The 23,783-nt window shown below is 51.2% G+C and overlaps 1 protein-coding gene across 3 annotated transcripts; it reads right to left on the bottom strand.

The window, feature by feature from the left end:
• PANK2 (pantothenate kinase 2) lies at window positions 1-22,059 on the bottom strand. Of its 3 annotated transcripts, XM_068404003.1 has the most exons (7): window positions 21,858-22,059; window positions 9,700-10,052; window positions 8,381-8,634; window positions 7,253-7,429; window positions 6,890-7,013; window positions 3,775-3,900; window positions 1-2,153 (listed from the first exon to the last, which is right to left on the bottom strand). In XM_068404003.1, exons 1-7 carry the CDS (start codon window positions 22,057-22,059, stop codon window positions 2,103-2,105), a joined length of 1,287 nt encoding a protein of 428 aa, XP_068260104.1. In that variant the 3' UTR covers window positions 1-2,102. The 3 variants fall into 3 exon arrangements, with proteins under 3 accessions (XP_068260104.1, XP_068260106.1, XP_068260105.1); XM_068404005.1 differs by lacking the exon at window positions 21,858-22,059 and having other exon boundaries at window positions 9,843-9,932; XM_068404004.1 differs by lacking the exon at window positions 21,858-22,059 and having other exon boundaries at window positions 9,665-9,789.
• Window positions 22,060-23,783: the final 1,724 nt, after the last annotated feature.

Below are 23,783 nucleotides of genomic sequence, written 5' to 3'. Positions count from 1 at the left end.
GAAGTTTCAAGTATATAAAAATAACTGTAATATTTTATTACAAGAAGAAAAAAAAACAATTTACAAAAAAAAAATTGCACACAATACATCAGGGACTTTGGTGTTGGCCATCAGGCCACGCAGGATCTACTCCAAATCCACAGAAAAAGGAGTTACAGACACAAGGGTGCAGAATGGACAGAGGGAAACTGGGGGGATGCTGCTCCCAGGGCCACCAGCCTGGCACCCACCCACTTCGTGTCAGCCAGGGTTGCTGGGGGAACTTCTCAGCTCTCCATAGCGTCGCTCTGCGACCAAAACCATTTCAAGGGAGCTTCTTCCGTTGGTCACCAGCTCCCACGGGCTATTAAGGAAACCCAGCCCCTCTTCTGTGTCTGACAAGGCTTCAGAGGAGGTTTGTAGACCCTCCCCACACCAGTGGGGTCAGACCCCCCCAGGACTAATTAAACCTGATGGCTAAGCCCACAGCAGCCCAGCGCAGCACCAAGGTGTCACACCAAGGAGCGAAGCAGGGCCTGGGCACAAGGACCTCTCGCAAAGCCCAAGTGTGGTTCTGTTTCTTTTCCATCAGTCAAACCAGGGCCTGAGATTTGGCTGAGGGGGGGTGACCTGGCAGCAGGTGACCTGCTGTGTGTGACATTTTATATGGGAGAGAGAGTGAAGTCGAGAAAACCTCCCATCAGCACTTTGGAAGTGGAATTGTGTTTAATGTACCAATTTAGGGTATTTTATGTGTGATTTCATGAGGTCTCAGATGCAACAGATGCCAAACAGGCTGCCCAGAGCAGCTGTGGCTGCCCCCTCCCTGGCCGTGTTCAAGGCCAGGTTGGATGGGGCTTGGAGCAACCTGCTCTGGTGGAAGGTGTCCCTGCCCGTGGCAGGGGGTTGGACTAGATGATGTTTGAAGGTCCCTCCCAACCCAAAGCACATTGTGATTCCGTATGATCCTGCTCAAAGCCCCCACCTCTGAAAGTACCACGTTAACACTGAACGCAGAGCGGGACACGAGGAAGGCGGGTCAGGTCCCAAACCCGCTGCACGCCGCTTTGCTTTTTCAAGCCGCTGTCCACCGTGAGCATCGCTGTTGTTTGGCGAGAGGATTTATTCAGGGTGCAATAAGCCATTCCTAAATCCACATCCTGAGATCTTCAGGGGTTCCCAAGCGCAGCCCCCCCAGCCTGCAGGCTGCACGCAAGACGGCACGCACAGAGAAAACAGGAGTACAGCACGCACGGGGGAAGGAGAAGTTCGCCCGGAAGCTACTGGTTTCACAATTAATAAACAGAAAACAGAACATCACAGAGAAGATCCCAAGTGAACAAGTCTTCTCTTTGGTATAGATATATGCAGCCAAGTTTTACAACACAGAAAACAACCAACCCCCACTATTTCATCTTCAAACTTCTCACAGACCCCGAGCTCCAGGGCTGGCAGACAGCCCTCACAACGCCGGCACCCACAGACGCCTGCGGTCTGTGCAGAAGTGTTAGAGGCTGAAACAGGAACCAGCCCTGGCAGTTTTAGGGTACCCAAGGATTTGTGCTTTCCCTTTTGCCCCTAATGATCTGTACATACAGAGGAGACACCACGATACAGAACCAAAGCGTCACCGACAGCTGCACGGCTCCGAGGAGACAAGGGGTCCGCGGGGTTTTTACGTGCCAGGTTCTTTCCCTTTTCCAATTTACAGCGTAACGTGACCACGAGGCCTTTGGTTTGTGGGACACAGAACGCTGCAGCTGGACTCTGTGACCTGGGCAGGCGTTGAGCACTCAAAGGAAGCTCGATGGAGGGAGCAGAGCGCACAGCTTCTATTCTGTCACCGCCGTCAAACACGTAGAAGAGACGTAAAAAGGGCTGTTTGATGGCAGCGACTACACACCCTACAAATATTGGCTTACACACACCTTCTGAGAACAAACCTGCCTTGTCATTGACGATTGGTTTCAACTCCTTACGGACAGAAACACAACGGTCCTCCCCTTTTCTGACCCACAAGGAGTTTAATAGCCAGCGAACGGATGCTTGGAAGCAAAACGTGGGCTCAGCGACCCAGGAAGCGCCCCGGCTTCGGAGGTCCAACGTCCAGAATCCACACGGAGTCAGGCTGAATCCAGGAGCCCCAGCAGAGCACCGACTGCCCCGAAGTAACCCTGAAGAGCAGACAGGAAGATCTATTAAAAATTTACATGATGACACACAACTGATACAAGAATATTACATGTACGGTGTGGTTTTAATGACGTATGGAAGGTGGTGGGAAGAAATAACTATAGGTAGGTACGTTACAAGAGAGATTCTAACCAGGATTGCTACGTGGGAAAGCAGAGCTGCACAGAGTCATCTCTGGGCAGGGCTGTGGCTGTCGTCTGTCTAGACTTCAGTGAGGCATTCACCATTGTCTCCCACAGCATCCTCCTAGACAAACTGGCTGCCCGGGGCTTGGATGGGAGGACTCTTCGATGGGTTAAAAACTGGCTGGATGGCCGAGCCCAGAGAGTGGTGGTGAATGGGGCAAAGTCCAACTGGCGGCCGGTCACTAGCGGTGTTCCCCAGGGCTCAGTTCTGGGGCCGGTGCTGTTCAATATCTTTATAGATGATCTAGACGTAGGGATTGAGTGCACCCTCAGTGAATTTGCAGATGACACCAAGCTGGGTGGCAGTGTCGATCTGCTGGAGAGTAGGAAGGCCCTACAGAGGGATCTGGACAGGTTAGATAGATGGGCCGAGACCAACGGCATGAGGTTCAACAAGAACAAGTGCCGGGTCTTACACTTGGGCCACAACAACCCCACGCAGCTCTACAGGCTGGGGGAAGGGTGGTTAGAAAGCGGCCCGGTGGAAAGAGCCCTGGGGGTGCTGATCGACAGCCGGCTGAACATGAGCCAGCAGTGTGCCCAGGTGGCCAAGAAGGCCAATGGCATCCTGGCCTCTATTAGGAACAGTGTAGCCAGCCGGTCTGGGGAAGTGATCGTCCCTCTGTACTCAGCACTGGTGAGGCCGCACCTTGAATCCTGTGTCCAGTTCTGGGCCCCGCACTGCAAGAAAGATGTTGAGGTGTTGGAGTGAGTCCAGAGGAGGGCGACCAAGCTGGGGAAGGGTCTGGAGGGTCTGACCTCCGAGGAACGGCTGAGGGAGCTGGGGGTGTTTAGCCTGGAGAAGAGGAGGCTCAGAGGTGACCTTATTGCAGTCTACAACTACCTGAAGGGAGGCTGTAGAGAAGTGGGAGTTGGCCACTAGCACTAGTTGGCAACTAGCGATAGGACAAGAGGACACAGCCTCAAGCTTCGCCAGGGGAGGTTCAGGTTGGACATCAGGAAGAATTTCTTTACAGAAAGGGTTATTAGACATTGGAATGGGCTGCCCAGGGAGGTGGTGGAGTCACCATCTCTGGAGGTGTTTAAGAAAAGCCTGGACATGGCCCTTAGTGCCATGGTCTAGTTGCCAGGGTGGTGTCAGGACAATGGTTGGACTCGATGATCCCAGAGGTCTCTTCCAACCTGACTGATTCTGTGATTCTGTGATACTGCCACTAGTCTTAAAAGAAAGTTCACGAGCAAGGTGAGCTTGGTAGTAAACAAGTCTTCTATTAGTTACTGGAACAATACACATGGTTTGTGTGACCTTACGCTGGACACTGCAGCTGTAGTAACAAAGCACTGGGAACCTGCTGCACCGTGTGTAACACCAACAGCTACAGAGCCCACGCGGATGTTTCACAAAGGATGTGAATTTTGACACGAGACAAAAAAAAAAATCCATTTAAAATTTCACCTCATGTTCCAAGAAAAGTGCTTTTAACTGTCCCTTTGACCAGTAGTCCAGAGCGTACGCCAGAAGCCTCATCGAGATTGTGTTGATCCGAAGGAAATTGCCAACAAACACCACTCGATTAATGTTCTGCAAGGATTAAGGAAAAAAAAACAATTGAACATTAAGGCTGAACCCCATTTTCAGTTAGCGATGATGAACTGCAACCCCACCTTAGAGTAAAAAGAAAAAAGTTACTTATAGTGCCTTTTAAAAATGCCATATGCAGCTTTTCAAATACATTTTCCAGCAAGATCTGATGAAAAACCAGCTGAAATCAGAGGGAAATCACCAGCCGACGCTAAAGCCACCAGATCCAGAGAAACTGCATCACCCCGAAGGGCTGCTCCTGGCAGGGAAGGAGCGTGACTGCCCCGGGGAGTGGGGACGAGGGCTGCAGAGAGGAGAGCTACAATCCCCTTGCAGCTTCCTGAACTTAGGATTTTAAACCAGACCCCAAAGAGCCGATTGGCAAGCAAGAGATGACACCGAGTCAGCCTAGGGGCTGGCAGCAGGGAGAGAAGATTCAAGAGAGCAAGGTGAGATCAGGCAGGGTGCACTGAGATGGTCAGGAATGGCACCAGGAGGGGCCAGGGGCTACGGCAAGAGAAAAGAACTGTACTCAGCACTGGTGAGGCCACACCTCGAATCCTGGGTGCAGTTCTGGGCCCCTCGCTACAGGAAAGACCTTGAGGTGCTGGAGCGAGTCCAGAGAAGGGCAACGGAGCTGGTGAAGGGTCTGGAGCACAAGTGTGATGAGGAGCGGCTGAGGGACCTGGGCGGGGTTTAGTCTTGAGAAAAGGAGGCTGAGGGGAGACCTTCTCGCTCCCTACAACTGCCTGAAAGGAGGGTGTAGCGAGGGGGGGTCGGTCTCTGCTCCCAGGTAACAAGCGACAGGACGAGAGGAAACGGCCTCAAGTTGTGCCAGGGGAGGTTTAGGTTGGAGATCAGGGACAATTTCTTCATGGAAAGGGTTGTCAAGCACTGGCACAGGCTGCCCAGGGCAGTGATGGAGTCCCCACCCCTGGAGGGATTTAAAAGCCGTGTAGATGTGGTGCTGAGGGACATGGGTTAGTGGTGGGCTTGGCAGTGCTGGGTTAACGGTTGGACTCGATGATCTTAAAGGTCCTTCCCAACCAAAATGATTCTATGAATTAAGTGACTGCTGAAAGGGTCGGGCAGGACCTGCAGAACATTACAAACACGCACAGTTCTCTCAGGAAGCAGCACCAGCCAGATCACATTAAGACAGGCTCTTTTTCACACTCTTGGCACCACCCAGAAATCCACAGGTCTCACTACAGCCCTTCTAGCTCAGGAACTTGGACAGAATGGTTGATTTTTTGCTGTGAGATCCTTATACTGTCTAGGAACACTGATCATCAAGTGCCATCTCCCCTCTCTTCCCCAAACCCCAGCCTCTGACTCATCATTTAAAAAGCTGACTGGCTCTCTGCTGTTAATCTGAATAGAAAAAAAGAACAAAAATTAGAAATCCATAACCAACAAAACTCTGAAAGAAAGGAAAAGACAAAACAAGTGCTGATAGTTTGGATTTAAATCAGATTTCCAGCCAAACTTCTCAATCCCAGAATAGTCCTGAGCCAAGTGATGAACTCTGAAGCTTTCTTGTCCAACAAGAAAATAATTTTCAGTTCCTCCTCTTACCGAGGAACCAGGATCAAGTCCCACCTGCTCCTTCTCTCACATCCTTCTACGGATTTTCCTTCCATCCCCACCTTCATTAATGCTTTCCCCCAACTATTCAGCATCCTCTTTACATTCAGCTGTGTACTCCAGAGCGAGGACTCAGCAGATGGACTGTGGGCAAGATGGTTTACAACATGTCTCGCCCAGCTTCAGCAGTAAAAGAAGGTCAATGGTGAGCATCTGCCAACGGCGCCAGGAGGACGCTTCGCCCCGTGAGCTCATCCCACAGGAGCAGGGTGGGAATGGAGCGCAGAGCATGTCTCTGGTCTTTCATAGCCCTGTACAATGCTGCTTGACATGAATGCAACAAGGCAGCACTGTAAAGAAGCTGAAAGCACAAAGATACAGGAACAGCCGTGGAAGCGGTGGGGCCTGACCAAGGAATCAAGAGCAACTCGTAAAAACAGCACCGGAAAGGAATCCAGCCTCTACGCCCCTCCACCTCCGCCCCACCTTCCCTTCTCTCTCAGCCGCCCCAGGAGCTGTAGCTGATCGCACAGCTACCATTCCTCAAACCACGGCAGAGAAGGTGTTTAACTCCTGACCAAGCAGAGGACCTAACGAGAGCAACCGCCAACCCCTAATTCATTCACAGCTCTGCAGTTTTTCCCCCTCTACACCGCCCTGGTAGGGCCACACCTGGAGAACTGCGTCCAGTTCTGGGCCCCCCAGTTCAAGAAAGATAAGGAACTACTGGGGAGAGTCCAGTGGAGGGGTACGGAGATGATCTGGACTGGAGCATCTCTCTTATGAGAGGCTGAGGGAGCTGGGGCTGTTCAGCTTGGAGAAGAGCAGACTGAGGGGGGATCTTGTCAATGCTTACAAATACCTTAGGGGTGGGTGTCAAGAGGAGGGGACCAGACTCTTCTCAGTGGTGCCCAGTGACACGATAAGGGTCAACGGGCATAAACTGAAACATGGGAAGTTCCATCTGAATATGAGGAGGAACTTCTTTACTGTGAGGGTGCCAGAGCCCTGGCACAGGCTGCCCAGGGAGGGTGGGGAGTCTCCTTCTCTGGAGATATTCAAAACCCGCCTGGACACGACCCTGTGCAATGTGCTGTGGGTGACCCTGCTTTGGCAGGGGGTTGGACTAGATGATCTCCAGAGGTCCCTTCCAACCCCAACCATCCTGTGATTCTGTGATTCAGTTCACAGCACAATGATCTGGGCTCAAACTACACAGACGAGTAAGGACAAAGTCTACTGAAGAATCCAAACCGAGCGGATTACAGCTGACTGAACATCCAAAAAGACGAGTATCAACGTGCACCTACAGAAGCGTATGAAGGGAGGGAGAAACACTGCGTGACAGCAGCACTCGTGATGCTTCCGATAGGAAGCAATGACACAGATTTCCCCTTAATACCTCATTGAGTGCACACATCCGTGCTATGGAGCCGATGTTGTTAGTGATGGTTATCAAAGTAGCCTTCGCGAGGTCCTCTTTGCTGACAGATTCCCGCTTCTCCTTGCTCATCATGTTTCCAAAGCTGTGAAGACAATTTTGGGGTTAAAGGTCTATTTGCATCAGAATACCCGGAGAAAATGAGAACTGCTAATTTAACCAAAGCGATTCACCTTCAAGTATTTATCTCTAACTTTAAAGAGCGTTGCTATCAGTAATTTAGATCTAGTAAAACAGAACACGGTTGCTCTCCTAAGACACATAAATCCAGTTATTCATCCTTGCAGAATCTCCAGCGAAAATAAAAATCAGTCAAGTCATTACCTGGATGCTACAGCCCAGCCTGGCAATCCGAATCGCTCGTAGTCTCCTCCGTAGATGTCCCGCACTAGTTTGTCCACTTTGGTACTGTCTCCACGAGACGCCATCTCTAGGGCCTCTTCAAAGGTGGAGCAACCGGTAAGAAGGCAGCAGAGACCAAAAAAAGTTCCTCCTCCAAGGCTGCAACACAAAGCAAAATGAAAGTCACCTGCTTCTGAAGACAGAGAAAAAAACAGCTCGTTCGTCTGGAAGCTGGGATTGCCTCGTATCTGAGCTGGCTCAGGTCGTCCCATTCCTTCAGCTTCTTCTCTCTTCAGTGAGAGCAACCTTGGAAGAGCAGCAGTTTTTCTTTAAATCTGTTACTTTCAAGTAACTGACAGCCTGTAGGGAATCCCAAACCTGCACAGCCCTCTGCAGAGGGCATGTTTCTAAATGAGAAATTAATTTTCCTATTCTACAATATCCACCTCCTTCCCAGCACTCAATCTTAAAATCAATCTTAGTCCTGAGGGATAACTGGAGTATCAGGGCACAGCTGTTCAAAACTGAGGGGAAAAAACGATGTCCTGTTCACTTTACCATGCACACATGCCAATAATGATGTATAATAAGAGTAAGATCTGTACTGTGGGTTTTTTTTTATGATTATGGCTAACTTTCAGGAAATTCAGGACAGCTTAAAGCCACAGAGCTCTTTGGCTTTGCCTGGCAACAAGAGCCACAGCTTCAAGAAGTGTAGCTGCAGCAGTCCAGCGTGGGGAATTACTGCCGTGCCTGCCACCAAAATAAGGTAACTTTTGGAAGTCAGGATGCAAATCTCTAACATGATCATTATATCTGGGATATTCCCCAACTATGGGATCTCTCCGATGGCAAATAAAACAGTTCAGAAGCTGTTTTTTCAGTTGCCCTGCTATAGGAATTAAAGAGACCGGTGGCAGTAAAGAAACCCAAACATTAAATTCAGATTCTCTCTTCCAAGAAGGATCTTTGATGAGGGACTGCAGTAAAAGCAGGAGCTCACTCAAATCACTACCTTTAATGCAGCTTGTCCCTGAAAATGTCGTCAACAATCAGAAATGCATTCCAGACCCTAAAATAAAACCCCATTAACACCCCCCCAGCACTCACCTGGTGCCCGTGACCCGTTTATAGTTTTCTTTGGAATACACAGCCAAAATGCTGACCCCTGAGCCAATGTTCACCAGAAGGAGAGGATACGGGTTCTCCAAGTTGAACGGGAGCTTCTGGCATCTTTCAGCATCTGTCGGGTTTTCAAAGTAGTAGCACTCTGAATGTCCATTGAAACCAACGTAATCGATGTACAAAACTCCTTTAATAAGGCAGTCGAGTTCATCTAGCTTACAAAGCTGAAGGTCACCCATCTGGGGGGGGAAAAAAAGACAAAAAAAAAGAAGAATATGCAAGAAGCAGCTAAGGATCTGAAGTGTTTATGCTCAGGGCTAGAAAAATGCATTCCCTGCCAGCTAAATTCAGCTATTTCCACTGCTCCCCGTGGTGGCTGAGCGAAGTACAGATCCCAGGGGGGCTCCACCCCTCTCCACGCACATGGACTGCTAACTCCCCTGTCCCTAACACGTGCAGACGTGGGAGAGGGAGGAGACGAACAACTGGATCCACAGCTGGATGCCAAGAGAATCCAATCAACCTTCATGGGCCTGATTTGGGCTCTGACTCTACATCAGCACGAAAAACAAAGAAAAATGAGAAGGGACTTAACTGTTGGACCAAAAAGAAACCCACCCAAACCAACCCACAGCCAAAAAACCACCCAGAAAACAGAGGAAGTGATGAAATTGTTTTCCCCTCATGTCACTGCCTCAACTGCACAAAAAGCCTCTTTATTTGGTGCATTTTTTCAAGCCCTGGTTAAACAAAGCATTTATCACACATATTTTTCACCTATGAACAAGAAGCAAACTTGTAATGAAGCTGTTTGATGATGTCAAATTCCAGCTACCAACCTCCTCCCAGTCAATTCACCACCACATCTGACAGAACCTCAACCAGCTCGCTCACATGGGCGTTAGAAATGAAACCACACGAGCAAAGGAACAATAACACAAATATTAAGCATGTGAAAGACAGCAATGAGAAAAAAAAACCCACAAGAGTGAGATCAGCATAAGCAGAGATTAAGAAAACAGAGAAAGCCTTGTAAGAGCCCACGCCAGGGAAGTTAGTGACTAATTTTAGAGTTACAAGAATGTTACATGCGCTTTCAGGAAAGGAACTATCCTAATTTGGAGATGTGAACTGGACTCCACATGCTGTTCCCTGAACCAAGTTTAACTGGAGTTAGGTACACTCTTCCAAAGCTCAGATTTAGAGAAGTTTGAGAGTCTGCAAAGGAAGTTTTCTAGTTTTAAGCTTTACAAAAAAAAATGTCACTACCAGATCCTACTCGTATAGAAGCCAAAAATGCATACTGTGCGAAAGTCCTGCTCAAATTTGTACGCTCCACCTCCCGTGGCACATAAGGTAGTATGGAGGCTCGAGAAGTGTTTTTCGCTTCCCATTTGAATAAAAGCAGGCATGTCATGAGTAGGAAAGCGTATAAAGTGCAGATTGCCTTTACGTCCACACAGGGTAAGGTTCTTTAGCTCAAGGTGCACATCCCGAATGCCTGTAGAGCCGTAGGCTACATTTGACATCAGGTATTTGCGGATGCTTTTGAGATTTTCCACTTCTTCCTCCTCCTCTTCAGCGGTGATGTCCTTTGGTTCAAAATAAACCAGTTTGACCAAGGTCCCTCCGATATCCAAGCCAAACCAAGGGAAGACTAAAGAGAGGAGGGGAAAAAAAAGAAAAAGAAACAGGTTATGATACTGTCATAGCACCAGCAAAACAGTTATAAACTGAATTAAATCATGCAATTCTCTAGGGCCTCCACGTGAAGGCTCGTTTGAGCTATTCACTTCTAAAGTGGAAAACACAACAACAAATGTCAGCACAGAATCACAGAATCAGTCAGGTTGGAAGAGCCCTCTGGGATCACCGAGTCCAACCATTGCCCTGACACCACCATGGCAACTAGACCATGGCACTAAGGGCCATGTCCAGTCTTTTCTTAAACACCTCCAGAGATGGTGACTCCACCACCTCCCTGGGCAGCCCCTTCCAATGGCTAATGACCCTTGCTGAGAAGAAATGCTTCCTAATGTCCAACCTGAACCTCCCCTGGCCAAGCTTGAGGCTGTGTCCTCTTGTCCTATTGCTAGTTGCCTGGGAGAAGAGGCCGACTCCCACTTCACTACAACCTCCCTTTAGGTAGTTGTAGACTGCAATAAGGTCACCTCGGAGCCTCCTCTTCTCCAGGCTAAACACCCCCAGCTCCCTCAGCCGTTCCTCGTAGGTCAGACCCTCCAGACCCTTCACCAGCTTGGTCGCCCTCCTCTGGACTCGCTCCAACACCTCAACATCTTTCTTGAAGTGCGGGGCCCACAACTGGACACAGTTCTGAGCTGTCTGGTCTGTCTTTCACAGGTGTGGCTGAGGCTCCTCTGTACGTGGCCTTTGCTCCTGCTTTGATACACCCTGTGTTCAGGAGCTCCCGCAGTCCGACACGCGATCCTCGGCACACTCACACCCCCACCCCGCAGGTCTGACAGTACCCGCACACCCGCTAGATACTGCTGTGATTTTAATCCCCACCTATTTCTTTTACAAAGTTCTGATTTGGAGCCAGAGCCAAGGATAATACCGGTGCTTTTACATCAAAGGGATGTACAAACGTTAACTAATTACAACACATAACTGAGGTAGACAAGTAATCTAAGATGCCCCAGGGAGACAAAAACAAATGTCTAATTGGATTATTTTATTAGTCAAATTCCCCCATGGTACAAAATATGCATTAGTGTCAGGCCCAGCAACATTTACAGCTGTATGAGATAATGAGCTTCTGGGAAAAGATCAAGAGAAAACCCTGATCAGATGGAATCTGCGATTAGAGCTGAGAACTGGAACAGATTAATATTACTATTAATGAGCTAAAGGATAGGCTAGAGCTAACGAGATACACGGGCTCCAGAGTAGAGAAAAACGCAGCCACATGTTATGGCTTACGGCAGCAGGATAAACCCGTACGGTTTTTCCAAAAGGAGAAAAAAAAAGGAATGTTTAGAAAATAAATGGGAATGCAACACAGATGTCACCGACGCTCCTCTGGAAAGAAGGATCTCGGGTTTTAGTAAAATTCTTACATGTCAGAGACAGGCAGGATCACAGAATCACAGAATCAATCAGGTTGGAAGAGACCTCTGGGATCATCGAGTCCAACCGTTGCCCTGACACCACCCTGTCAACTAGACCATGGCACTAAGTGCCATGTCCAGGCTTTTCTTAAACACCTCCAGAGATGGTGACTCCAGCACCTCCCTGGGCAGCCCCTTCCAATGGCTAATGACCCTTGCTGAGAAGAAATGCTTCCTAATGTCCAACCTGAACCTCCCCTGGCGAAGCTTGAGGCTGTGTCCTCTTGTCCTAGCGCTAGTTGCCTGGGAGAAGAGGCCGACTCCCACTCCACTACAACCTCCCTTCAGGTAGTTGTAGACTGCACTAAGGTCACCTCTGAGCCTCCTCTTCTCCAGGCTAAACACCCCCAGCTCCCTCAGCCGTTCCTCGGAGGTCAGACCCTCCAGACCCTTCACCAGCTTGGTCGCCCTCCTCTGGACTCACTCCAACGTGTTACTGTTACTTTGCGAAACACAGTTGCTTATCTGCAGCACTTCAGAAAGCTGAAGAGCAAAGAAAACAACTCAGGGGCACGAGGGGAACTCGCTCCTAAAGAAAACGATCTCTGAAAAGCAACAAGAGCGGCAAGTGCGTGTTTGAGGACGATGTGTCCTCTCCTCGGTGGGTTAACTTGGTCGCTGGACGGAGCGAAGGTAAGACAGGCCCTTTCAGAGCATCCCAGCTCCCCAGGAGCTGCTACAGCCACCAGTCACCCACATTATTTTTAAATCACTGAGTTATCTTTATATATTTAAATAGAGGCCACCTCCAACCATCACGAAAAGAAATCTGGAAAGAAGATACAAACCCTATTTTAAGAGGCACATCCAAATCTCAATCGCTATTTCTAATGCATTTACTTCAAACAACAACAGACATAAAAATAACCCTTCATGAATGAGAGAGAGAAATTTGAATCACAGTCCAACGCAGAGAGAAAGCAGGAGCAATTCAAGGCCTTTTTTCGTGACAATTTCTCATTCTGTACTCAACAATTCAGAGCTGCAAACTCCATCAGCATTTCAGGATGGAAAGTCTACCACGTGCTTTACAGAATCCCAGCCTGGTTGGGGTGGGAAGGGCCCTCTGGAGATCATCCAGTCCAACCCCCTGCCAAAGCAGGGTCACCCACAGCACGTTGCACAGGGTCACGTCCAGGCGGGTTTGAATATCTCCAGAGAAGGAGACTTCCCCCTCCCTGGGCAGCCTTTATTTGGAGAAAAGTTTAGCGTATGTGTCTTACTTCAAGGCTCCCTCACGAAAACCTTACTGAAGTGCTTCACAAAAAATGAAGCAGTGAAGTTCCTTCTCAAGAGAGGAATGTTGGCTGCCTGGGCTTCATGACGTAACGTCAGGAGAACCATATCCCTGGGGACACCAGACCAGGAGGAGCACCCTCATGGGAAGGGGAGTGCGAGACCCCAGAGTACAAGTGGAGGGAAAGGCAGGACAAACTCCAGGATTTCTGTGCCCCCAAAAGAAAGGGTCTTATTGTGGAGGAGTGTGGCAACAGCAGCTGAGCTGCTGCATCTTTCCCTGCCCGCAAACCCGAGTCAGAGACCACAACCACTCCAACAGGGATATGGATGCTCTACTTCTGCACTTCTACATGAGCCGGCAATGTGCACTTGCAGCCCAGAAGCCACCCGTGTCCTGGGCTGCATCCCCAGCAGCGTGGCCAGCAGGGCAAGGGAGGGGATTCTGCCCCTCTGCTCCGCTCTCGGGAGACCCCCCCTGCAGTGCTGCGTCCAGCTCTGGGGCCCCCAACATCAGAAGGACACAGAGCTGTTGGAGCGAGTCCAGAGGAGGCCACGAAGATGCTCAGAGGGCTGGAGCACCTCTGCTCTGGAGACAGGCTGAGAGAGCTGGGGCTGTTCAGCCTGGAGAAGAGAAGGCCCCGGGGAGACCTTCTAGCACCTTCCAGTACCTGAAGGGGCTACAGGAAAGCGGGAGAGGGACTTTTTACAAGGGCATGGAGTGACAGGATGAGGGGGAACGGTTTTAAACTGAAAGAGGGGAGATTGAGATGAGATCTGAGGAAGAAATTCTTTGCTGTGAGGGTGGTGAGACCCTGGCCCAGGTTGCCCAGAGAAGCTGTGGCTGCCCCCTCCCTGGCAGTGTTCAAGGCCAGGTTGGATGGGGCTTGGAGCACCCTGGTCTGGTGGAAGGTGTCCCTGCCCGTGGCAGGGGGTTGGAACTAGATGATCTTTAAGGTCCCTTCCAACTCAAACCATGATGTCATTCCTTCACTCACCTGCTCTTCCCGAACACCTTAAACCTACAAACCTGTACACAGGCCCACCTGATGCCACATTAAAGCCATCTCCAATCTGCCATATACATCCACAAGTCAGCAGTCCCCATATTAATGGCAGAATAGGCCCCCCCCCCGAAGTGTTTTGTCCTTCTTTGAATCAATGTCCTTCATTTATCAACTAATTACCACAGAAAAACGCTCTGAACAAGGATCATGCCCTGCTAGTGAGAGAAGCAGCAATAAAAATACCATCAATGTCACACAGGTAGAAATAGGGCATTGGCAGCCAAACCAGAGCCTTCTGCTCTGCTCCAGTCCCTCCAGGGACTGGAACTGGTAAACACCACCCTATTGAAATACCCAGTTCATGTATAGGATCACTAAAACCAGTTTCCCCACGTTCACTGTGCTTTGCAACACTGCTTAAACTCTGTTGGAAAACCAGCGAGCTCTACGCAAGGAAAGGAACAGGAAGAGGCTTCCACGTTCCTCAGCCAAGTCTTCTCCCGTCTGCCGTGGTCGCTGACGTCCCGGACTCCCTTTTCACAAACTTCCCACTCTTAAAAGCACTCGGCTGCTTTGTCATCTCTGCTCTGATGAAGGGACTGGTCCCAGAAACCTCCTCTCCCGGTGTTGGGAAACCTCCTTTGGTTGCTGGAATAGATTTGTTCCTGTCAGGACACACAACATTTTTTCTGTGCTTTTTTTTTTTAAAGCATCCCCACCTTCGGATTTAGAGACAGCGATCGTCTCCCCAGCCTCGCTTTGCCAGGCTACACAAGGGGAGAGAGGCGGGGAGAGACGCAAGGTGGGGTCTCGGAGATGCCCTTGTTGAGGTGGAGCAGAAAAAAGCAGCATCCAAAAACGCAGGCACGGTGCCCCGCTGAACCGAAAACGCCTCGCAGGCTGCTTCGGCACAAGCTTCCACATCAGAGGAGACGCTCAGCTGGCAGCACGGGCATCAGTTCAGCAGAATAACACTAGCTCATTTTAAAGTCACCTGTGAAATTCATCCACCAAACTCCTCCATTCAGGGACACAAACCTTCCAGACTTTAGGGCATGAGAATCACCAACTTGGTCCATCGGTTTAGGAAGCTTTCCTAATGACAATAAAAGACAGCAGCTCCTTAGAAACTTCACCCCAGCTCACTCTCAGTGCCCTCAAGACCTTCAATTTTTTAGTATCTATATATTTACTTTTTATTCGGGGGGTGTTAGAGCTGCTACTGAACTCACAGAACATCAAGCATGGGGTTAAACCATGCCAGTTTTTTTGCCTGGAGAAGAGGAGGCTCAGAGGTGACCTTAGTGCAGTCTACAACTACCTGAAGGGAGGTTGTAGTGGAGTGGGAGTCGGCCTCTTCTCCCAGGCACCTAGCGATAGGACAAGAGGACACAGCCTCAAGCTTCGCCAGGGGAGGTTCAGGTTGGACATTAGGAAGCATTTCTTCTCAGCAAGGGTCATCAGACACTGGAAGGGGCTGCCCAGGGAGGTGGTGGAGTCACCATCTCTGGAAGTGTTTAAGAAAAGGCTGGACATGGCCCTTAGTGCCATGGTCTAGTTGAGATGGTGGTGTCAGGGCAATGGTTGGACTCGATGATCCCAGAGGGCTCTTCCAACCTGATTCAGGTATCCATTGTCCAGCACGTCAGAAGACAGGGCTAACGGGGAAAGAGGAATGATGCCTGCAGAGCTTGGTGTAACTGCAGTCAGGCTGGGCTCCGGGCTTACTAGTCTTAACTCAGCACTGGCCCCAAAAAGAGCATCCAGCCCCCCCGTGCTGGGACACGGCCTCGGACCGGAGCTGGCTCCGCACCCCCGCGCAGCACCAGCTGTAGAAAGCCTCTGCACGGAGCAGCTGGTGCTCTCCATCTGCCAGCAGCTCGGCTATACCTTCAGTACGTCCCCAGGGACACATTCTAAAAGATAGCCTATTAAGGTAATTAACTTCAACCAAATGATTCTTAATTATGGATCTCATTATACACCCCCCAGCCACAGGTTAAGAATCCAAGGAAGAAGCGTTAAGTATTCTTCACCACACCGTAAAGGATTTTCTGTGCAGTAAAACCTGTGCAGAGCACTCAATCTGGGGCATGGATAAAGCTTCCCCTATAAACCCATTTTTGTAGGAAAGGGGTGTGGCACACAAACAAGAGGAGGAAATTATTTCAACGACGTGGAGAACCATATATTTTTTCCTTACACTTGCAGGAAGTGAGCCAACACGAACACGCAGGGCAGCGAGAGCTCCTCCGTATCTGAGAACTAGAAAAATCCATCAAAGGGAGGAAGGAGGAAGCTCTCTTGGATGAACGCCATCAATCGCCATCTGCTAGCGAGATTTCTCTTAAAACACTGATCTTTCCCAGCATCTACAGCGCGGTTGAAAGCCCTCCAACGATCTCTCCCTTGTAAGCCTCTACAGCATTTTTTTCCAAGAGAGCTGCAGCAGAAGATGGCAGATCTAGAGCAGCGTGAGAAGCGGTGGCATCCCGGGGCCTTTGGGCAGCCCAGAGGCTGATTCTTCTCCCTCAGAAGGTTCTGCTGAAATAAGCAGCACAAGAAGACGCCAGCTCCAACGGCCAAGGCAGAAGATGCAAACGCTGCCTCTCTTCACCACCTCCCTGCTGCTACCTGGAGCCCTCTGTGCTGGGAAAAAGCCTCGCATGTCTCTCCTTCCCCAGTGCTCACCAGCCAGAGAACGACGGGGAGGGTGAGAAACCTGGAAGCAGAGCACGGGAAGAGCATCGCGGTGCGAACCTCCGGGCTCTGCTCCTGCCCAGCGCCCTCCGGGAAGCGTTTAGTCTCTCCCTGAGTATTTGGACTTTGACAAGAAAGGCAGGAAATCCTCTTCTCAAAGCCAGAACTGCTCTCCATTCAAAGCCTTTTTCCTTAAAGAAATTCTCTACATTACTTTGTTAGCACGATGGCAGCCACTGACCCCACTCTTAAATATGAAGACAAGAAATAAACACAACGGTATTTCAGCGTGAAAAGTCACAGGGGTACAAAGAAGGTGACTTAAGGGACTGGCAAGACTGCGGCAGCACTCAGCAGATCAGGCACACAACGACCAGCCTTATTTTCACTCGTTTCCCTAACACGACAAACTGCAACAGAAGCTGTAAAACATCTTTAAAGCAAATTTTTCTCCGAGAAAAAAATTCTTCATCTTTTGGCCTGACAAAGCGCTGTTTTCCCTTCGTACAGATGCTTTTACAAAGCAGCTCTATACACACGTTTTCATACACACAATTTACATACAGTTGGAACTAGATGCTCTTTAAGGTCCCTTCCAACCCAGACCATTCTATGATTCTTAAAAATAAACTTTCTTCTAAGGGGCAGATCTATGGATACGCAACAACAAGCAAAAGATGAGTCTGCAAAGTTGAGGGCTTACAGCTCGTACTAAGTAACTCACACACAGAAGAGCTCAAGGATACTCTGTGTTCCCACCGCAGGAGCTGCCACCCTCCTTTCATCTCCAAATCCCCTTTAGAGTTAGCCTGTGAGCTCTCTGGGGTAAGAAAAATATAATATCTTTATTTCTTATGTAAATTACTTTATAAAATTGGACACTATATAAATAAAAACACCTCAACAGACTTATTTTGAAAGCTGCAGAAGTGCTGAGATGAAAGAGGCAACGTAATTAAAGATGTCCACGGTGGATTTTCTTCATACCACAAGCAGCTCAAGTTGTATTTCAGCCTGATCCTTAAGTTATGAGCCAATTAGAGCAGACGCTAAAAAGATTAAGCCTGCGGAGGAGCAAGGAAGACTGACGATTTAGTTGGGCGTAGGACAGCATCTCTATGCTTAGTAGAAAATATTCAACGTTATATTTTAATAGTGTTATACCACAAGGGGAAAAAAAAAATATATTCATCAGCGTTTAATATAAAGTGACACTAAGTCTACATACCCTGAAAATGGGCTCTGCTAGGAGGAATTCACATTTCGTACTCAATTCCAAAACCTTAAAAGGTATTTAAAAATCAAAGCTTGAATTTGATACTGCTGCCAAAATGGTATTTGTACCTCTGCTTGCATTCTGTGTCTACTGAGAATTTAAAGCAGCGTGTACATTATGTCTTTGCATGATGTTGACAGAAAATACTAAAACTTTAAAAAAAAGAAAAAATTCCAGTTGAAAGGGCTACAGAATGGATGAGGACATCCTTTTTTTTTTGTAAACCACACATGCACACATTTTTAGGAACTATTTGCAGGATGCTCCCCTTGAATTCATGAATACCCTACAATACAAATAGACTTTATGCAACTTTCTTCCCCTCCCCTTTTGTCAAACAGTAAAATATTGCAGATGATGCCTGGCAAAAGCATCAAAAGAAGCTTTTTTTTTTTTTTCAGAGAACTAACAAACAGGCTACAGAATATTTTTGTTACCCAGGGAAATAACCTAACCCCATCTCTGTCAAGGAAACCAGGTTTTCAGGCAGGAGCAGCAGCACAGGAGGAGGAGGGGGGGGAAGGGGAGAAGCTGAACTGAATCGCTGACCTATTTCTCTTATCGTGAGGAAGATTCATTACAATAAAATATTCCCCTGCTCATGATGATCTGGTCATCGTCGGGTTTATGCCTGGTGCTTAACCCTACCCACGGCAAGCCATGGGCATCCCACAGGTACAGCAAAGTAAATGTAAGTGGGAATGTGAATACCCTCTTTCCTCACCCGGGGTATTTCCAGTCCAGTTTGTAAGTGCAGATTCCAATAATGGCACCGATAATTCATTGCCAGAAAGGAATTCTTCTGTGTTGTCTCTGGAGCTGATAAAGCTTTTTCTACATTATCATTTCTGCCTGTAATAACCCCGTCAAGCTCCCCTTCGCACCCCACCAACATCACACTCCAGAGCAGCCAGGAACTTCAACAAATCTCTGCTTCACATCATTTTCACAGATACTTCTCACTCCCTTCCGAGGGCAACAGCATCCCTGACGTCTCCTTTTACCTGTGGCATCACAGCGATAAAGCCCTTCGGTTCCTACGAAGCGCACCCAGAAACATCTACCAGCCCGAGATGCAGAAAGGCACGGACGTGCTGGTACTGCTGCAGGGCAGGTTATCCCAGATCTATCCAATTCCCCTCCATCTCCGACTGTCCCTGAGCTCTGCAGTGAAACAGCCCTCGCTGCACGTTACCGGTACGGACGGACGCCGAGGGGAGAAGAAAGATCACGAGCCTGAAGCGCAGCCCGCTGAAATCCTTTCGTTCCTGGGGAAGCAGGGCTCATCTGCCAGGGCATCTGCCAGCCCAGGCAGCAAGACAAGCCTCAAGGTCACCCAGCTCGTTTGCCACATACCAGCAGCAAAGTGGCAGCTGAAGCAGGACGGGTTTTGATCGGACGCCCATCACGCGGTTTGCTCTCACTCAGGCTTGCTCCTAACGTTCCTTAAGGTGGGATTGAGCATTTTAACTTCAAAACGTAATTTACTCTGACATCAGACGCTGTCCCTATTACGGGATGTACTCGCTCGAGCACGTTTCTCTTCCAGTTATCACAAAAATCCTTTAGGAAAGACAGGCTACGCTGTAAACCCAACTCGCCCTACGCTGACCTTCCAGCCTGGATCCAAACCCTGTCCTGGAAGCTGCTGGAACACGTTTTCCCAAAAGCATCCCACGCCAGTCTCTTCAGTGAACTTCACCTCAGCAAACCAGAGCCTCGATGCCCAACTTTAACCTAAATTTTCCCTAGAAGACACAGAAACTGCCCTTGAGCAAGGCAGGAAAGCATAATCCCCTCATGTACAGCTCCAACGAAGTCCACCCTGATTTTCATACCAGAGACCTCCTTCATTTCCTGACCACTGGCTGCAACCTATTAACCAGCATGTCTCTAATTAACAACCCCACAGCTCCCATCGCTATGTTTTGCTCTGATTTCCTCACGCCGACAGCCACACGAGGGGACTTTCACACACAGAGCTGGTTTTGCTGCATCTGTATCACAAGGATGCTCACCGCTGCGAGCGTCGTTACACCCCTCTACTAAATCTCTCTTTCATCCTATTAATTCCCAGGTGAGCAGAAAACCCCACAGTTACTTTACTGATTTAACTCCACCATCATTTCCCGGTGCAGGATCCCGCCTGTAACGTAGCACGATCTGGAAACGAACGGGAACACAGGTCGGCACAGCCACGCCGACGCCACACGAGCACTGAAATCAGTAACTCAAGCAGCCTCCGGCTCAGCAAACATCTTCCAAAGCCTTTTGAGATGTAATTCCAATTTTTCACACTAAGACAGGGCAAAAGAGAAGCTTCCTTTTCTTTTCAGCCACCAATAAAAGAGAAAGAACGCTACTTAAAACTTCACATTAATACAGTGACAATGACGTCTCAGCGTTGCCACACACGACAATTCTGACTCCTGTTTTCAGCCCAGACTCACTCCCTGATGTCCTTCTAAGAGCTGCGCAGGTAACAGGGAACTATGGTGATGCTCTTTCATTTTCAGGTTACGGCAATTTCCTTCCCAGAGGAAGGACTCCAGCGCGAGTGAAGAAATAACCCCCTGGTTCCCCTTCGAATGTGGCTGAAGAAGCCCCAGCCACCTGCCCGCTGCTCCCAAAATGAAGGCTGCCATCCATTTTGCACCTAACTCGCTCCACGGACCGTTCCTGATACGGCGTTTAAAAACGTGGCTCCAGGGATGGTTTTGTCCTTACAAAGCCCGGTTCGGCCTGTGCCCGGCCCCTGCCAACCCTGCAGGGTTCTCCCCCCCCCACATTTACACCATTCCCTCTGCTCTCCACCGCTTCTCTTCCACCCGTTACCCGGGCAGCCACACAGCCTTCACCCCCCGCTCTGGCTGCCCCGGCCCCTCCAGCTGTCCTGCTGTCTCCTCACCCTCTGTGTCCTCACCAGTGACCTTCCCTCTCCGGTCCCAGGTCCTCAACTCGGGCACCGCAGCACCCGCCACAGCCCCAACCGCTGCCTCCTGCCCCACCGGGCCGGGCACCCTCTCACCCTCCATCTCCCAGAGCTCAGCTTGTCCCATCCTCCAGCCCAACCCGCTGAGCCCGTGTCACTGTCCCACCATGTCCCCACCGTGCTGGCCCCACACTGGCCACGCTGTCCCCATGTCACCGCCACACCGTGCTGGCCCCACACTGGCCGTGCTGTTCCCATGTCACCACCCCACTGTGCTGGCCCCACACTGGCCACGCTGGCCCCATGTCACCACCCCACCGTGCTGGCCCCACACTGGCCGTGCTGGGCCCATGTCACCACCCCACTGTGCTAGCCCCACACTGGCTGTGCTGGCCCCATGTCACCACCCCACCATGCTGGCCCCACACTGGTCACGCTGTCCCCATGTCACCACCCCACTGTGCTGGCCCCACACTGGCCATGCTGGCCCCATGTCACTGCCCCACTGTGCTGGCCCCACACTGGCCATGCTGGCCCCATGTCCCCACCCCACTGTGCTGGCCCCACACTGGGCCCATGTCACCACCCCACTGTGCTAGCCCCACACTGGTCACGCTGGGCCCATGTCACCGCCCCACCGTGCTGGCCCCACACTGGCCACGCTGTCCCCATGTCACTGCCCCACTGTGCTGGCCCCACACTGGCTGTGCTGTCCCCATGTCACCGCCCCACTCTGCTGGCCCCACACTGGCCACGCTGTCCCCATGTACCCGCCCCACCATACTGGCTCCACACTGGCCCCCATGTCAGCGCCCCGCTGTGCTGGCCCCACTGGGCCCATGTGACCGCCCCACTGTGCTAGCCCCACACTGGCCACGCTGGGCCTATGTCACCACCCCACCATGCTGGCCCAGTGTCCCCACATCCCCCCCACCTCATCCCACTGCTGCTCACCCCCTGCCCCATTGCCCCCCCCCATTAAGGAGCCCCTTTCCCCCCACCTCTCCTGACCCCGCCCCTCCCGCCATAGCCCCGCCCCGCTCATTACCATAACCCCCACCCCCACCCCGCCCCGCCGCCCTTTCAGCTCCACCCACGGGCCCGCCCCTCCCTCCCAAGCCCCGCCCCCGCCGCAGACCCCACCGCCCGCCCCCCCCTCCCCCGCCACCGCCGCACTCACGCGGGCGGTTCTTGCGGAGCGAGTCCCGCCGCAGCCGGCTGACGGAGCCGCCCCGTTCGCGGGGCTGCGGCCCCGCCGCGCTGTCAACGCCCGCCGCCGCGCCGCTGCTCCGCGGCCGCGGAGGTCCGGCGTCCGCCGCCGCGCCCCCCCGCCGCCCCCGCGGCTTCTCCTCCGCGCCGCCGCCGTTACGCAGCGGCTCCATCCGCAGCGCGGCCCGGCCCCATGGACCGCCCGCCCCGCCGCGCCGCGCTGCTCACGGCCGCCACCGCCGCAGCCACCGCCGCCAGCGCGCCTGCGTCACACAGCCCCCCGCGCGGCGCGCGCGCCCCCGGCCCCGAGGGGGCGGGATAGGCCGTGTGGTGATTCCCCCCAATCCGCGCCCTCCGCCGCACGGAGCGACAGGCGGCTTCGCCAATGGGAGACAGAGATTGGACGGCAGCGGGGCGCTAGGCCCGCCCCCCGCGCTCGGGCGCCGTTAGTGACAAGCGCGGCCACCCAATCGAATGCGCGAGGTCGGTACGGGGCGGGGATTAACGCGCCAGAGGGGGCGGGCCGATATGCGGCACCGCTGGCCTATGGCTTTCCCCTGGGAAGAGATTGACAGGAGAGCTGCCCAGTGATGCGAGGCGGCTGCCCGGCCGGGGCGGGAGAAGGTCGGCTGATTGACAGCCGGGTAACTATGGTAACGCAGCAGGGGGCTCAAAGGAAGACCGCAGTAGGCCCGGCTGGACTGGGCCGCGCGGGAGGCTGCTTTGCATACGATTTGCATATGCAGATAGCGAGGGCTCCTTCATCCCCTCGCTGCAGGACGGCTCTGCAGCCCCCTGGCCCCCTGCCATGTCGGGCCTGCGCCCCACAGCCTCCGCCACGGCCCTCCCTGGGTGCCAGCGCAGGGTCAGCCCGGGGCCTAAACCTGCTCGTTCCCCACCTACCACGGGCCCCTTCCTCCAGCTCCTCCTTCATTCCCCGTCCCTGGGAAGCTCAGGACTGTCCCTGCTGATGCTGCCTGTGAGGACGCTCTGTCCCAAAGGCGTGCTTGAAAACCTCGCCTTTGGAGGCTGTCGCCCTGGGCCACCTTAATGGCACTAACAAAATGTGAAACAGAATCAGATGTTCCTGATCTTGAGACATCCTGGAGGACAACTAGTAGGGCTCCAGCCTTGTTGGGGAGAGTGAAGGTTTCCCTCCTACAGAGGAAGAGACAGTCAGCAGAAAGAAATCCCATTCCCCTTCACAAGGCCTCGCAGACCAAGCTGGATCCAAACTCCCTCTTCCAGCGAGGGCAGATGAAAACACTCGAGTTCTCCAAAAATCTTGCAAGCTTAGTACAAAGGATGGACACAACAAAACGGGAACCAAGACAGGAGATTGAGGAGAGACAAAGAAACAAGGGTCAAGGATTTGGGATACATTCAGACTCAATCCTCATCTCCCCTATAAATCACAACGTAATTTAAGTGCTGATGCATCCTGTTCTTTAAACTCTGACCCTACGTTTATCAATGCTGAGCTAACGATTACAGCAGTAGCCATCCAGGCAGGAGAAAAACTGAGGCGACCATAAAGAGGGGTTCAAGCAACAACCAACAGGATGACATTCAAGAGGAACACAGACTCCCATTATGCCGTAACAGCTCCCGTTGTAACACGATGGAGGTTCCCAGGTGGAATGTTAATTGATGTCTAACATACCTAGAGCACAGCCAAGCGTGGAACTGCAACCCAGTGACCCACGGTGCTCTTCACCTGCACCACGTTAATCTCAGCTCACTGCAATCCTCAGGCATTAATTCGATACCAAAGGGATAAGCGACTGACAGTCAAGAAAGGTGTAATAATTTCAGGAAGAATTTGCTGAATTCTGGTTGCTGTGGTGAAAACAGGACAAAGGGATTGGTCAAATTCAGTTTGTATAATTTTAATATC

The sequence above is a fragment of the Nyctibius grandis genome, chromosome 6 (genome assembly GCF_013368605.1).
Source record: "Nyctibius grandis isolate bNycGra1 chromosome 6, bNycGra1.pri, whole genome shotgun sequence".
NCBI lineage: Eukaryota > Metazoa > Chordata > Aves > Nyctibiiformes > Nyctibiidae > Nyctibius > Nyctibius grandis.
The sequence above is the reverse complement of the archived record's forward strand: the minus strand, read 5'-3'. Positions and strand labels throughout refer to the sequence as shown.

Coding starts and splice junctions, on each gene's coding strand:
- PANK2 (XM_068404003.1), bottom strand. CDS start 22,059: ATGGAGCCGCTGCGTAACGGCGGCGGCGCGGAGGAGAAGCCGCGGGGG. Junction 7,430..8,380: donor AAACGGGTCACGGGCACCAG/GTGAGTGCTGGG, acceptor TTTGTGTTGCAG/CCTTGGAGGAGGAACTTTTT. Junction 7,014..7,252: donor GGCTGGGCTGTAGCATCCAG/GTAATGACTTGA, acceptor TTGTCTTCACAG/CTTTGGAAACATGATGAGCA.